The sequence below is a fragment of the Syngnathus leptorhynchus genome, chromosome 15 (assembly GCF_054491065.1).
Source record: "Syngnathus leptorhynchus isolate UIUO chromosome 15, UIUO_Slep, whole genome shotgun sequence".
NCBI classification, from domain to species: domain Eukaryota; kingdom Metazoa; phylum Chordata; class Actinopteri; order Syngnathiformes; family Syngnathidae; genus Syngnathus; species Syngnathus leptorhynchus.
This window is the reverse complement of record NC_141209.1, coordinates 3,029,387-3,042,926: the sequence shown is the minus strand read 5'-3', so window position 1 is coordinate 3,042,926 and position 13,540 is coordinate 3,029,387. Positions and strand designations below refer to the sequence as shown.

General features: G+C 46.4%; 1 protein-coding gene across 6 annotated transcripts in view; it reads right to left on the bottom strand.

Moving 5' to 3' along the window:
• Positions 1-1,598: 1,598 nt before the first annotated feature.
• Positions 1,599-13,540, bottom strand: part of uggt1 (UDP-glucose glycoprotein glucosyltransferase 1) — an 83,007-nt gene continuing 71,065 nt past the window's right edge. For 4 of the 6 annotated variants that reach the window (XM_085932130.1, XM_085932132.1, XM_085932133.1 and 1 more), the window contains 39 exons: positions 12,839-12,955; positions 11,989-12,130; positions 11,815-11,891; positions 11,568-11,701; positions 11,383-11,495; positions 11,141-11,315; positions 10,972-11,068; positions 10,832-10,910; positions 10,651-10,751; positions 9,613-9,712; positions 9,481-9,541; positions 8,614-8,705; positions 8,313-8,463; positions 8,109-8,228; positions 7,949-8,034; positions 7,429-7,564; positions 7,212-7,343; positions 6,978-7,142; positions 6,577-6,697; positions 6,393-6,491; positions 6,197-6,294; positions 5,864-6,070; positions 5,649-5,780; positions 5,453-5,583; positions 5,255-5,350; positions 5,085-5,187; positions 4,923-5,002; positions 4,626-4,815; positions 4,393-4,551; positions 4,233-4,318; positions 4,053-4,137; positions 3,864-3,955; positions 3,531-3,720; positions 3,273-3,455; positions 2,993-3,153; positions 2,807-2,921; positions 2,602-2,718; positions 2,333-2,486; positions 1,599-2,211 (listed from right to left, as the gene is read on the bottom strand). In XM_085932130.1, coding sequence (XP_085788256.1) covers positions 2,192-2,211; positions 2,333-2,486; positions 2,602-2,718; positions 2,807-2,921; positions 2,993-3,153; positions 3,273-3,455; positions 3,531-3,720; positions 3,864-3,955; positions 4,053-4,137; positions 4,233-4,318; positions 4,393-4,551; positions 4,626-4,815; positions 4,923-5,002; positions 5,085-5,187; positions 5,255-5,350; positions 5,453-5,583; positions 5,649-5,780; positions 5,864-6,070; positions 6,197-6,294; positions 6,393-6,491; positions 6,577-6,697; positions 6,978-7,142; positions 7,212-7,343; positions 7,429-7,564; positions 7,949-8,034; positions 8,109-8,228; positions 8,313-8,463; positions 8,614-8,705; positions 9,481-9,541; positions 9,613-9,712; positions 10,651-10,751; positions 10,832-10,910; positions 10,972-11,068; positions 11,141-11,315; positions 11,383-11,495; positions 11,568-11,701; positions 11,815-11,891; positions 11,989-12,130; positions 12,839-12,869 — 4,611 coding nt within the window. In that variant the 5' untranslated portion in view covers positions 12,870-12,955 and the 3' untranslated portion in view covers positions 1,599-2,191. Of the gene's footprint in view, positions 2,212-2,332; positions 2,487-2,601; positions 2,719-2,806; positions 2,922-2,992; positions 3,154-3,272; positions 3,456-3,530; positions 3,721-3,863; positions 3,956-4,052; positions 4,138-4,232; positions 4,319-4,392; positions 4,552-4,625; positions 4,816-4,922; positions 5,003-5,084; positions 5,188-5,254; positions 5,351-5,452; positions 5,584-5,648; positions 5,781-5,863; positions 6,071-6,196; positions 6,295-6,392; positions 6,492-6,576; positions 6,698-6,977; positions 7,143-7,211; positions 7,344-7,428; positions 7,565-7,948; positions 8,035-8,108; positions 8,229-8,312; positions 8,464-8,613; positions 8,706-9,480; positions 9,542-9,612; positions 9,713-10,650; positions 10,752-10,831; positions 10,911-10,971; positions 11,069-11,140; positions 11,316-11,382; positions 11,496-11,567; positions 11,702-11,814; positions 11,892-11,988; positions 12,131-12,405; positions 12,713-12,838; positions 12,956-13,540 lie in introns of those variants that run through there. The other 2 variants (XM_085932135.1, XM_085932136.1) reach the window with 2 other exon arrangements.

Below are 13,540 nucleotides of genomic sequence, written 5' to 3'. Positions count from 1 at the left end.
CACCCAAACAACCCCCCACTTTCTGATTGGCTGGTTGATCTGTGACGTCACACGGACACTCCATTAGGTACACCGCCATTTTCAGGTGTACCTAATCACAGGCCACTTCATTAGGGAAAAATCATGGTCAGAAGTTAACAAAAAGTGAAAAGTGCCACACCCAAACAACCCCCCACTTTCTGATTGGCTGGTTGATCTGTGACGTCACACGGACACTCCATTAGGTACACCGCCATTTTCAGGTGTACCTAATCACAGGCCACTTCATTAGGGAAAAATCATGGTCAGAAGTTAACAAAAAGTGAAAAGTGCCACACCCAAACAACCCCCCACTTTCTGATTGGCTGGTTGATCTGTGACGTCACACGGACACTCCATTAGGTACACCGCCATTTTCAGGTGTACCTAATCACAGGCCACTTCATTAGGGAAAAATCATGGTCAGAAGTTAACAAAAAGTGAAAAGTGCCACACCCAAACAACCCCCCACTTTCTGATTGGCTGGTTGATCTGTGACGTCACACGGACACTCCATTAGGTACACCGCCATTTTCAGGTGTACCTAATCACAGGCCACTTCATTAGGGAAAAATCATGGTCAAAAGTTAACAAAAAGTGAAAAGTGCCACACCCAAACAACCCCCCACTTTCTGATTGGCTGGTTGATCTGTGACGTCACACGGACACTCCATTAGGTACACCGCCATTTTCAGGTGTACCTAATCACAGGCCACTTCATTAGGGAAAAATCATGGTCAGAAGTTAACAAAAAGTGAAAAGTGCCACACCCAAACAACCCCCCACTTTCTGATTGGCTGGTTGATCTGTGACGTCACACGGACACTCCATTAGGTACACCGCCATTTTCAGGTGTACCTAATCACAGGCCACTTCATTAGGGAAAAATCATGGTCAGAAGTTAACAAAAAGTGAAAAGTGCCACACCCAAACAACCCCCCACTTTCTGATTGGCTGGTTGATCTGTGACGTAACACGGACACTCCATTAGGTACACCGCCATTTTCAGGTGTACCTAATCACAGGCCACTTCATTAGGGAAAAATCATGGTCAGAAGTTAACAAAAAGTGAAAAGTGCCACACCCAAACAACCCCCCACTTTCTGATTGGCTGGTTGATCTGTGACGTCACACGGACACTCCATTAGGTACACCAAGTTTCAGGTTCGTTCGCGAAGATTCATTAATATCAAAATATATCTAACTGGTTTAAGAATGTGTTTCCAACCTTTACCACGAGGGGGCGACATACCAATTCAAAACCTCTGCTAACCCTCAAATTGGAAGGTTTCGGTTCAGTGTCTTACGTGGATGTGTATTTTTGCCCCACAGCATGGCTACATTATATATTTTGTATTATATTTTATATTAGATTATATATTACATTTATTATATATTACATTATATTACATTATATGTATGCATGATTCTCTATTATGACCTATATTAAAAGCGAGAAACATTTATTTATAATTTTCAGAGAAAAGGTTTGAAAGAAAAAGAATGCCAAATGTCAAAGTCAACCATTGTAGGCATTTTTTATTAAACAAAAATATGACAACAAAAACACAGTCATACAGGAATTATTCCACAAATTTATTGCCCTCTGTGCCAGCACTCAAGAAAATTCTTCATTCACCAAGTCAGTGACAATAATGCAGTTTAAAAAAAGGTAAGAAGTTCTAACCACACCACATTGTGCCATTGAAAACAAAGTTACCAAGCATGGACATCATAGTGATCACAAAAATGGAATTGGATAGACTATCTTTCACAACTAACATTTTCTCACACATACTCTCATAAATTGGAGCCCATCCCAGTTGACTGGGAAAGAGGCGGGGGTCCACCTTGGACCGGTCGCCAGCCGATCGCAGGGAACAGATAGAGGAAACAATCACTATTGCCAATTGTGTTCATTGTTGAATGAAACTAACATGCATCAGGGCGGTGGGGTGTTTGCTGGAGAAAATCACCAAAGTCCGGGTACTCCGGAAAACTCCCCACAGAAGGCCAAAAACCCTGAAGGAACCCAGAAGCTCAAAAGTGTGAGGCGGCTGTGCCGTGAAACAAACACGCCTTGATTATGGGAGTAGCCATCTTGTGGACAGTCGTTATGTGCACTCTTGAAACAGAGCTGGCTTTGGCGTCCGTCCTGATAAGATATGGGTCCTCACAGCTCTGTGTGTTTGTCTGAAAGAGGCAAACGTTAAAGAGATCTATGTTGAAGTTTGAGGAGTAGCTTCATCTAGTCGGCCTTCTATGTGTGTGTGTCTGTGCGTGGGTTAGTGGGTGTCAATTTCTAATGTTGTACCTGTGCTGGACGACTCTGCTGTGGTGTTCTTCTGCGTCACTTCCTGTTGGACGAGCATCTGCAGCCGTTTGACTTCCTGGTCGTAGTCGCTCCACTCGGTCACGATCCGCACGGCCGCCTGAAGCTTGGGCTCCTTCGTCATTGGGTTGTTACACTACAAAAACAAGCAGAAGCAAATCAATGTGACACTTGATTGATCTTTTCAATTTTACTTTCAGTTATTTGAAACTATGAGTTTATTTTTCTGATTTGTGGTGCATGTTGTTTACCAAGTCTATAGTTTTGGCCTTTTTCTTGGAGGCGTTGTCGCACCACGTCTCACACCACAACCACTCCTGAGGCAGAGACTTGATGGGCACTTGGTGGATCATGTTGTTTGGAAGATCCTTTCAGGGAAAAAAAAAAAAAGAGGAAAAAAAAGAGAGTCATTCAAAAGAGTTGCATGCAACTTGGAGGTGTGTGCCGTGCATCTACCTGGTCCAGGTTGGACAGACTGTTGGGGTCCTGGCTGAGGCCTTGGTACTGACCACGTAGTCGATCCCCGGCTGCGATCTTCCTGAACTTCTTCAGGTCCACAACGTAGAGGGCGCTGGAGGGAACGCAGCACACATGAGGCCACATCACCGACCTGTTTTTTTTTTTTTTGTGTGTCTCATGTACCTGATGTGGTACTTGCGTCCTGCCAAATGACTGGCCCAGTATCCGGACTTCCAGAATCGATATCCGTCCATCTCGCGTCTGCTCTCGCAGAAAGGCGTGTAGCCGTACGGCGCCCCTTCCAGATCAAAGTCCCGCAGCTCCTTCAGGTCAGTACGCACGATCTGAACGCCCACAAGAACAACAAATTATACACACGAGGGAGAGCAAAAGAAAAGTAACATTTACAAACAAAGAAATGTTTGTCAGAAATGTGATTTTTTTTTTTTTTTTTTTCATGGACCTGGTCAGCATCCACAAAGAGGATCTTGTCGACAGCGAGCGGGAACAGGACATCCAGGAAAAGGATCTTGTAGCCCCAGATGATCCTCTGCTTCTCTGTCTGCTGGTGGAGCCAGCGGGGCCACTTGTACTGCACCAGTTCGTACTGGAAGCCGTACTTCTTGGCCATGTGGGGGATGAATTCCTACGGATAATCAAAAACAAGCTTTCAAGCATAGCGTGTGATATTAAAGGCAAGTAGCGATGGACAAGGCCTCACCTTGAAGGTTGGCGACAGGTAGTTCTTGAGGAACCAGAACTTGACGGGCGTCTTGGTGTTCTTCAGGACAGACAGCATCATGATCCTGAGGAAGCGCTCGTACAGGTGACCTGAGGCCACAGAGAAGATGTTGATGACATCCTCTTTATCTTGCTTGGCCTCCTCTGTCTTCTTGCCGCCCGTGAAACCTCTGTGGGGGAGAGGAGAAGGCTTTCAAGGTCGAGATATCTTTTTTTTAATATATATATATTTTTTTTGTTGTTGTTGTTGACAAAGACAGACATTTTGACATTTAAAATTACTCTTACTTTTGTTCAAAAAGTTTGAGCTTACCTTGTCAGAGACTTCCAGAAGCCGGTGTCGTTTTCCTCGGCGCTGCTGTCGCTCAGCAGCTCCTCGTTGAACTTGTCTGCTTTCTTCTGGACCTGACGGACACACGCGTGTGCATGCGCGGGTTATCGGATGAAGGCGGAAACTCAGGCGGAAGAAACCACGCCGGGTTAACTTTGCACGCCAACTCACCTTGACCTTAATGATTCGGCTCTTGAAGTTGTTCAGGACCACGATGATGTCGTCCGAGTCTGTCGGAGAGTCCGTCCCGTCGTGACTGCAAAGGGCAAACACTTTTACTGGCCAGTATTGGGCCCAAAAATAAGGATGCCTAAAGAATTCCTGCCCAAGGGCGATTGTCACTGTCATCACCTGTAAATCTTATAGATTTCATCAGATCTGCCTTTCCTCAGCTTCAGGTTCCAGGCACCCGGATTGGCCTTGAGCTGGAAATAACCCTGCGGAGCACATTTCACCACATTGACGGCCAAGTCAAAGCATTTGTGACGACGTCCGACGGGAAGCAGCGTACAAGGTTTGCCATGACGATGGTGTCCACAATGACGGGCTCGGAGGTGGTGCCCAGCGTGAACTGGAGGCCGCGCGGCGGCTGGCCTGAGCTGACGTCGAAACAGTGACCCTCCAGGAGAAGGTGCTCCAGCTCGTACTGCGCCGCGACGACGTTCTCCACCTGCCGCATCGCAAGACAATCGGCGTCAAATAAGCAGAATAAAAAAAATCTCACGGTCACAGTATGAAGGTTACCTCCTCCAGGTAGATGTTGTCTAAGTCGTAGCGCGTGCGCACGGACTCCACCATCCAGCTCTCCGGAGTGTTGAGATTCAGCGTGAAAAGCGGCGACTGGGGCATGTCCAGGAACTGCGCCATCGGGCCGGGAGAAAAGCTGCCGTCCGCCTGGAACGCCACCTCGGCCTCCAGCACATAGCGGTAAAAACTGGAGAGGAGGCGGGGAAATAAATTAGCCTCAAATATGAACGGGCACAACTTCCTAAAATGCTAACGTTACGCTAAAAACATTTAAAAACATTTTATCCTAGGTACCTCTTGAGAGGCATGTCAGAAAGTTTGGACTGGCAGTTCATGAAGACACGCAGATTGACGTTGACGAGTTGCTTCAGAACCTGAAAGCAAACGACAGTGTCGAAGAAGACAGGAGACGAGCGGAAGATGAAGTTGGTTAAGTCTTAGCACACATGGACTTACCATCAGGAAAGGAGCCAGTTTCTGAGTATCCCGCGTCACAGGATCTACCACGGCGATGACGTCAAAGTATACGTCTCCCTCCTTGGGGCGGATCTTCACAGCACTGCCGACAAGCGCAAAGTTATCGATCCGCTCGCGTTTGCTTGCGTTTTCCGGTCACAAGGTCACACCTGTGGCGGTCGTCGGCAAAGCTATACTCGATACGCGCCTCCCCTTTGGGCTGAGACGAGAGCAGAGCGTCCACCTTCATCACCAAGTCGCTGGCCCTGGCAGAAACAAGGGGCACCATTTTTGCAGAGGATAAAGAATATATGCCTGTGAACGCTCGAACAAGACACGTAGATAACAGGAGTGTTAAAAAAAAATACCTGTCCTCCTCGATGCCAAACTGCTGCACTTTGCTTTTGATGCGCTGGCCTGAAGTTTTGAGGATGATGCTTTCCAGCAAGAGGAAGTCATCCTGGTTGAAGACCTCGTCCTCCTCCAGTGGCCCGATAATCTGCGGCGTGAAGAAGGGAACGCGTCAAGTGAGGAAGAAAGCCAGCAAAGAAAATAAGAACTCACTCGTCCGTTGCTGATGACGGCTCGCTGGCCCTTCTTTAGCTTGAGGACGTCTCGGCAATAGGCGGCATGGGAAAGCAGGAAGTCAAATTTGTGACTCTCGTACGCACTCTTGAACAACGACAAGTCCATCCCCTAATGGGGGGAAAAAAAACACATGAAACTGTTAATTTTTTGCCACAACATGAACATAGACGAAGAGGCGAGTTGAACCTCACCCCAACAGCGAACTCTGTAATGTCGGTTCCTTTGTGCAGTGCCGCTGCCGTTTCTTCTTTGGCCAATTTGGTGATAAAGTTCTTGGCGTTGTTGGCGGACTGCGTCTGCATGGCGGCCCAGATGGCGCGCGTCACGCGGCTGGACTCAGCCGACAGCTCGGCCGACGGGTTGCTGATCATGCCGAGGCGTACGTTGTTGCTCGTTTTCTGTCGGTGACCAGAAACGTCAGCTGAGACTTGGCTGGGAAAACGCTTGCGCTTTTCTGTTTTATGTGAATTATAAAAGAAAGGAAAGTCCAGCAAAAATGGGATAAAAAAAGAAAATGTCGTCACCATGTGTCTGATGGCATCGTAGAGGAGGCGGCGTCCCGAAGGCATGTCAAAGTCTCCCACCACCCAGAAAGTCACAGGCCGAATGTAGCCATCATCTGCTGAGCGAGACAAGAAAGTTTCACGCTGGGTTGATGTGTTATCGTGCGTTTTGCTCACAAGTGAAGGCCACTAAGAAGTCCCGTTTTAAAGTGCTGACCTTTCTTGGTCATGTAATTGATGCTGTTGGCCACGGCGGTGCTCTTCTCCCGCATGTTCAAAGTGGAGAAGCGAGCGTAATCGTCCACAAAATGGTTGTCTAAGAATAAAAAAATAAAAAAAAGGGGATTTGGATAAGAGGCTCCCCTATGACACTTTAGGGCCGTTATCAAAAATGGACTGACTGGTGTCGGAGAGGTCCAGGTAGGTTCTGGTGGTGGACAGCACTCGGGAGTTGATGCGAGGGACGACGTTGGGCTGGTTCATGATGAAGTCCACCACGTCGTGATCGCTGGCCAGCTCGCCCTATGAATGAACGTCGCTTATGATGAATTCAAAAAGAGAAACAAAGACCCATTCCCTTCGATTCAAATTGCTTCCAAACGAGAAAACGAATTGTTTTGTTCCTTTTGTCGTCAGCCAATCGGCAGCGGGCTCTCTCCCTCGACTGTTAGCTCAGCATTCGATCTCATTAGTTTAGCGCAAGTCAGCACAGCAGAGATTAAAACAAGTCATTAGCAAACAGCGCAAATCAGTGGATTCGAGTGGGTGTGGAGAAGCGAGCATCATTTGCGCTCCAACTGACCAAGTAGACGGCCCTCTGGTAGAAAGAAGTGGTCTCCAGGATCTTCTGCATGGTGACCGTCTCCAGTTCGTCCGGCTCAAGGTGCTCGCGCGGAAAGGGTATTCCGTTGTACATGACCACCGGCAGTGGGCCCACCCCGGTTTGCTCATAGTAGGCCCGTCCTTCCTAAAAATGTGCACAAAAGACAATTCCAGCGAACGTCCGCGCAAACCAGATTTGAGCGGGCCGCTTCACCTTTCTGTTATTGTCGTAGGTGGAGTCAGCTCCCAGGACGCTGCTGACCTCTACGTAGGGGAACCTCTTCTCCAAAACTTTAATCACATTGCTGACCGTCAGTCGCCCTCCAGGAGGGACATGGTTGAACATCTTAAGGAGGAAATTGGAGGAAACAAAAAAAAAGATGAGGTGACAAGGACAACAAAGTTGTGGTGTATCGGCGGCTTGGACTCACCGAGACGACTGCGTCGAAAGCGCTGTGGCTGTCCACCTCGTCGCTGATGTAGTTGTAAGCGCGCAGCAGGGCCACGCCCGCGTCCTCCATTCCGTTGATGTTGTCTTCATCAGACACCACAAACACAAGCCCGATCCTACAAAACACACACACACACATAGGTGGCTTTCTTATTTGGATGCGGAGCGTGTGCTGCTCACTTCATCAGCATTCACCAAAGATGTCAGGTGCAGACATTTTAAAGGTCCTCCCAACCATGCATAAAAAAACGAAATTGATGCCAAAAAGTCCAGTAGTGTTGTGCTCATCTCTTTAAAATGTCATCGTAATTATAGGACAAGAAATATGATCAAAACAATCAAATATTTCACCTTTTTCCTGTCAAATATTTACATTTTTACAAAAAAATGGCCGCTTAATCATAATTATTGTCATCATGCTAAATGTGATTATAGTGATTATTGAGTCAAATATTGTGCTGTAAAATATGTAAATGTTTGGTGGTCTCGAAAGCAGCTACCTGAGCGGGATGTTGTTGGAATAGAACATCTCGGCGACACTTAGCAGCTCCACGGCGCTCTCCTGAGTCGGATCCAGAATGATCACCTACACACAAACGTACCAAATAAAGTTCAAGTCTTGCTCTTCATTCTGGCTTGGTTTGGCGGGTGGCGTCCTACCAGATTGTGGAAGTTCTTGCGGATCTGCCTGATCACTCCGGGGAAGGTGGGCCTGAGCAACTCCTGAACATTATAAGGCCACGAGCTGTACTTGTGGTCTATCTCCAAGTTGTTAATCCACTAAAACACACACACACACGACACAAGGTGATGATCTGAAATGATCAACGTGATGAGTGGAGGAGTCGATGCTCTATCTCTCACGCTAATGGCGGGGTTGCGGATGTCGACGGCGTAGTCGGAGTCTGTCGGCTGCACGTTGAGCTTGAGGATGTCGTGGATGTAGGGCGTTTCGATGAGCAGCGAGCGGAGACCGTCCATCACTTGCGCCTCGCTGCGCAGCACCTCAAACACACTAGGAGACAACATAAAACAGCTCAGAGTTTGCCCGAGTTAAGCATATTTGTATACAAATGACAAATAATGCCAGAAAATAAAAATAATAATCACAGCAGCAGAAGGACAAAACAGCTGGTTGGTTTGCTAAATACTCAAGTGCGAGTACCTGAAAATGTCTTGTGAGTCCAGATCGATGTGCAGGCCGTTGATGAACAAGGCAGAGTCGCCCGGGTGCAGCCCCAGCGTTCCTTTGAAGAACTGAAAGAGGACAAATGAACCCAAAATTCATCAGAATCCCACGGTTGAATCCATCCATCTTTCATTTTGTTTGTTACTTCAGTGGTTGTCAAACCCTTTAAACCAAGGTCCACCATCATGTCTGAGATTAATATACAGTAGAGTAGTCGGTCTAAGTGATTTGGTGTACCACTTGAGGGAGCCATTCCCCAGTTTCTGAAACCGTCTAACGCTATTAGATGGTCAACACAAACAAGCCCTGTCAGCATTGCTCAAGAGTCCGTTAGTTGAGCAATTCCAAGCCCGAGCTAAACAAGCTAATTATTGCCTGCGTGACATTGCTGGAAGTCGCTGCCTGGCGCCCGTTCAATTTCATTAGGGAGAGACAAAGATGTCAGTTTAATCAAACTTGGGAGCGCCGCAATTACAACAGGACGCAGAGGAAATAAATATTGTGCATCTCGCTCAAACAAACAGACAGAGAAAATGTCACGCGGGTGCTTTCGTCCACACTTTAAGTAATATTAAAAAAAAAAAAAAAAGTGGAAGTGGTCCTCATTTTGAGATATTTCCCCTTGGACCCTAAAGACGAGGAGGTGGTTTGAGGGCTTTGTGCAATATTGATTTGTGGTACTTATCTTTTTTCCCCCCACACTTTCACAATTTTTTTTTTATCTGTTGCATTTAAAGACAAGCGTCGAAAATAAAACGACACCAGCACAATGAAAAGCGATTCGATTGACGTTATTCAAAATTTGAAACGGCTTGTGACATAGGTGAGAAACTCAAGTGGTACCTTCTGGTTTTCGCCAATCTCTTTGCGTATCTCGGCGCTGACCACTGTTTTGGTGATGGACCTACGAGGGGAGATGGACATATTTAAATGAGTGGAACTTCATCACGCAGGTGCTTCTATGTGCGCGTTTACCTGGCCTTGTTGGGGAAGTTCTGACTGAGGTCCTTCATAACATTAAGGGCTTCGGCTGCTGGGGCAGCCAGGATGCGGGCAGCTGTCTGGAAACTCAAGTCTGTAAAATAGGAGGTGCAAATTTTTTTTTATTGAATCAGCATTTTACGATAATTGTCCTTTTAAATTTTCTAAGCATCTATTTTAGATGTCCTGCTGTATCATGGACCTCGAGGTCAGCTTGAACCAGCCCAGGCAGGGTTGCAGATAAAGACCTGACCGATGCCCACCTGATACTTTGAACACGCAGCTCAGCCCCCCGCCCCCCACACACACACCCCTGTGCGGCCTTGAGGAGACACTTCCCAAGTACGCCGGAATGCATACGAATTGGCGGGAGTGGAAAGAAAGTGTGTGAAAGTAGATTATTTCAAGGGTGCTGTAAAATGTGAATCAATGCGGCTTTAATGCTGCAGCATCTCCCCGAAGATGTGACCTCTTGACAATCGACCCCGATTATTGATTGGCGAGTCTGTTGACAGGTTGCGACTTGGCCTGCATGATGACACCAGCTCAGAGGCAAAACTGGCACGAAGCAATATTAACTCCACTTTACATTCATTCTCATTTTATTCATAACTTTTTTTTTTAATTTAGTCATTTCATCCATCCTATTAGCGCATTATCAACTCAACTGATGATATGGAGATGTACTTGATGTGATACGGCTCGGGAAATCACAATACAACCGAGGTGAATGAACAAGGCAGTATTTTATGATGAGACAGCGACGCGGGACTTTGCCACCGCAAAGGCGCCATTTGTCAACTTTGGCGACAAACTAATGGACGCAGAGCCGCATGGGGGGTCTTTACAACGTCATAAAATAGATTCCTTCAAAATGGCAAGTGACAGATATAATGCCGGCTGGTGTTAAACTGTAAGCTGAGGATGTGTTTCATCCCTGCCGACTCTTCGGAGTCTCTTACTTGTACTTGTTACTTATATGGCTGCATTTCAAAAGGATTCAAAATCATTTTGGAACACCCCGAAACTCACCTTGCATTTCCCAGACTTTGAGTGGCGCCATTTCATTGGTGCTTTCCACTAAATGTTTCCTCAGCTCCTTCAGCTGTTCTTTCAATTCTGGGTAAAGTGTTCTGGAGATACACAATGCTCCTCTGATAACAAGTTCTTATTCTGTGGTGAGGGAAAAAATAAAAAAGTGTGCTTGGCTCACTTGAGTCGGCCAAAAAGGAATCCCTGGACCTCATCCACCGGATCGTTCTCTCTGATCATCGTGGCGTTCCCCTCAGCCCCTAAAACCGCAATCAATTAATTAACCACATAGAGTGTGGTCTTGTGTGCACGCGTGTGTACCTTGGACTTGTGTGTCATCCTTTGCCTTGTACTCTTGGTTTTTGATGGCCAACTCCACTCCATATCCGGAGAGAGAGACCCTCTTTGCGCTTGGTTTCTACCAGGAAAAATGAGCCGTGAAGGACGATTCATGACAATTTAAAAAGGACAAACTGAATATAACACCTACAGCAACATAATGACGGAGCACGTAAGTGGCCAGGCCTTTGCCGACTTTGTCCACGACGGCCAGGTGAAGTTCCCGGAATTGCGCTTTCCCCAACTCGGCGTACAGGATGACGACGGGAGCGTCCGACTTTGATCCGGGATATTTATGGTCGCCTTTAAAAAGATAAGGCTTGGGCCTGGGAGGGTGACAGAGAGGTCAATTATTATCAGGAGTCTTGGCGATTTGTTGCAGTTTGTCGCTACCTTTCTGACGCCGTTTTCAGGAGCGCTTCCAAGTTGTTGGGATCGCACGTCTTCTCTCCGTGGACGCTGAAAAAGGCTGAACAGTCGACAGGAGGAGGCTCATTGGACGCAATCTAGAGGCACAGCAGGATCATTAAACGCCGGATAAAAAAAACAATCACACCAAAAGGTTAAATTGACAATACCTGCTGGAAGGAGTGCACTGTTGCCGAGTAGGCTCTGAGTGACAGGGCGAACTTGAGCATGTTAACTTGGACAGAGCTGAGCAAGGTGCTTGCTGTCTGCACTATCAGCTCGTAATAGGCCTGGTCTGTGTTGGCTGGAGAGCGAGAAGCAAACGAGGCATTGGAATAAGAATCAATCAAATGAATCCATTTTTAACCATTAAAAGGGACAGCTATTTTGACAGAAATTGCGAACATCACCGCTCACCATCGTGGTCCTCTATGTTCTGACTGACTTCAACAAAGTCCCAAAATTTATCCTGGCTCTCCTCTGCCAGGAACTCACTGAAGACGATGAAGCAAGAGAAAGTTGTGATTGCGCTTTAGTAAATGTTTAAATGGACAATTTAAGCAGTGTTTTTTTTTTTTTTTTTATTCCCACCTGGCCTCCAGGAGCAGAGGCGTGTCAGCCCACTTAGTGGTGAGGGTAGTGGTGACGGCCTTGGAGTCTGCCCCGGCACCAGAAGCTGCGGCGATCGGCGACAATAGTAAGATCCACAGAAGCCACATCGTCCGGCCTGCACCTGGCAGCAGACATTAGAAGAAACATTAGGGCATAATATAGGAGATAGCAATGTCATAATTAACTGTCAAGATTAGGACTGAACAATAAATCCAATTCAAATAGATATTGAAAGTATTAGTAGAATGCCATTTACAACCACAATTGAATGTTTTTGAATTCTCCCTTCCTGGAGTTTGCATGTTCTCCTCATGCTTGCTCCAGTCAACTCCCACATTGCAAAAACAGGCAATTTAGGTTCCTTAACGACTCATTGATAGCATTTAGTGTGCCTACATTTCCTGTAGCAGGAAGATGAGTGAGTGCACCAGCAGCTTCGCTTGTAAACAGAAAGCCGCTACAGCTTCTAACCAATAGGAACTCTGAGCGTGGCCGCTTAGTCCAATGACCGCAGTTTGTACATTTTGTCACTGCTTAGATGCGCCAGAGCTGTCACATTATTAGTGCGAATACGTTGACAGACGCCACAATCAAACATTCAGTGAATACGAACTACAGACGTTTATGTTGTTGTTCAAGAAAAAGCAATGGCGGCGAGTTCACAGCAGCTTGAATGTTAATGCTAGCTGCAGAAGCTAGCGCTATCGGCTAACAGTAAATCATCATTTGGAAAGGTCTCGTCAGCACGCAGCACGATTAAGACAATTTCCTTTAAAAGCACCAGGCAGGCAACGTTTTGAAGGCAAAAGAAAGGTCTTGTTTTCCTCACCGAAGCCGGCTTCGGAGCTTCCTGGAATCATGATTTGCCGGAGTAGGTGGGGTCTTTGTCAGAGGACAGTTTAGGTAGCCATTACATTAGCCTGATCAAAAATGAGGTGGGTGGACCCTGCCGTAAAAAAAAGAAAAGAAAAAAAAGACAAAAATAAAGTAGCGAATCACAATCATGATCCCGAATATCAGTCTCTCAAAATTACACAAGCGTACATATTTCATTTCAGGTATTTTTTTAAGGCTTGATGTAATAATAATAATAATAATAATAATAATAATAATAATAATAATAATAATAATAATAAGACATCACGGCTTTTTGCGTTTCTCTTTTCCATTTCCTTGCTCTGCGGCTTAAATGAAATTGAACAAGAGATCCTCTGGAGGGAGCGGTTCCAGCCTGTGATTCAACATTTTGTGAAAAGCGGCCGACATTAATTATCCTGACGGCGTTGACCTTCACTTTTAAAGTGCATGTGCAAGCCACCTTCTTTACACACAAAACAATCAGATGGATCCGCATTCACGGGCAGGCTGCTGTGTCCCCACAAGTCAGTTAGCACAAGTGTAATTAAGCATGATGTAGAAAACGCGCACACACACACACTGCGGGGGATTGTCATTGTCAACAAGGTGACATCCTCACATGAATAACAGAGATGGCTGTCATCATTTAAATAGTGCACTTTGGGGGTCACTG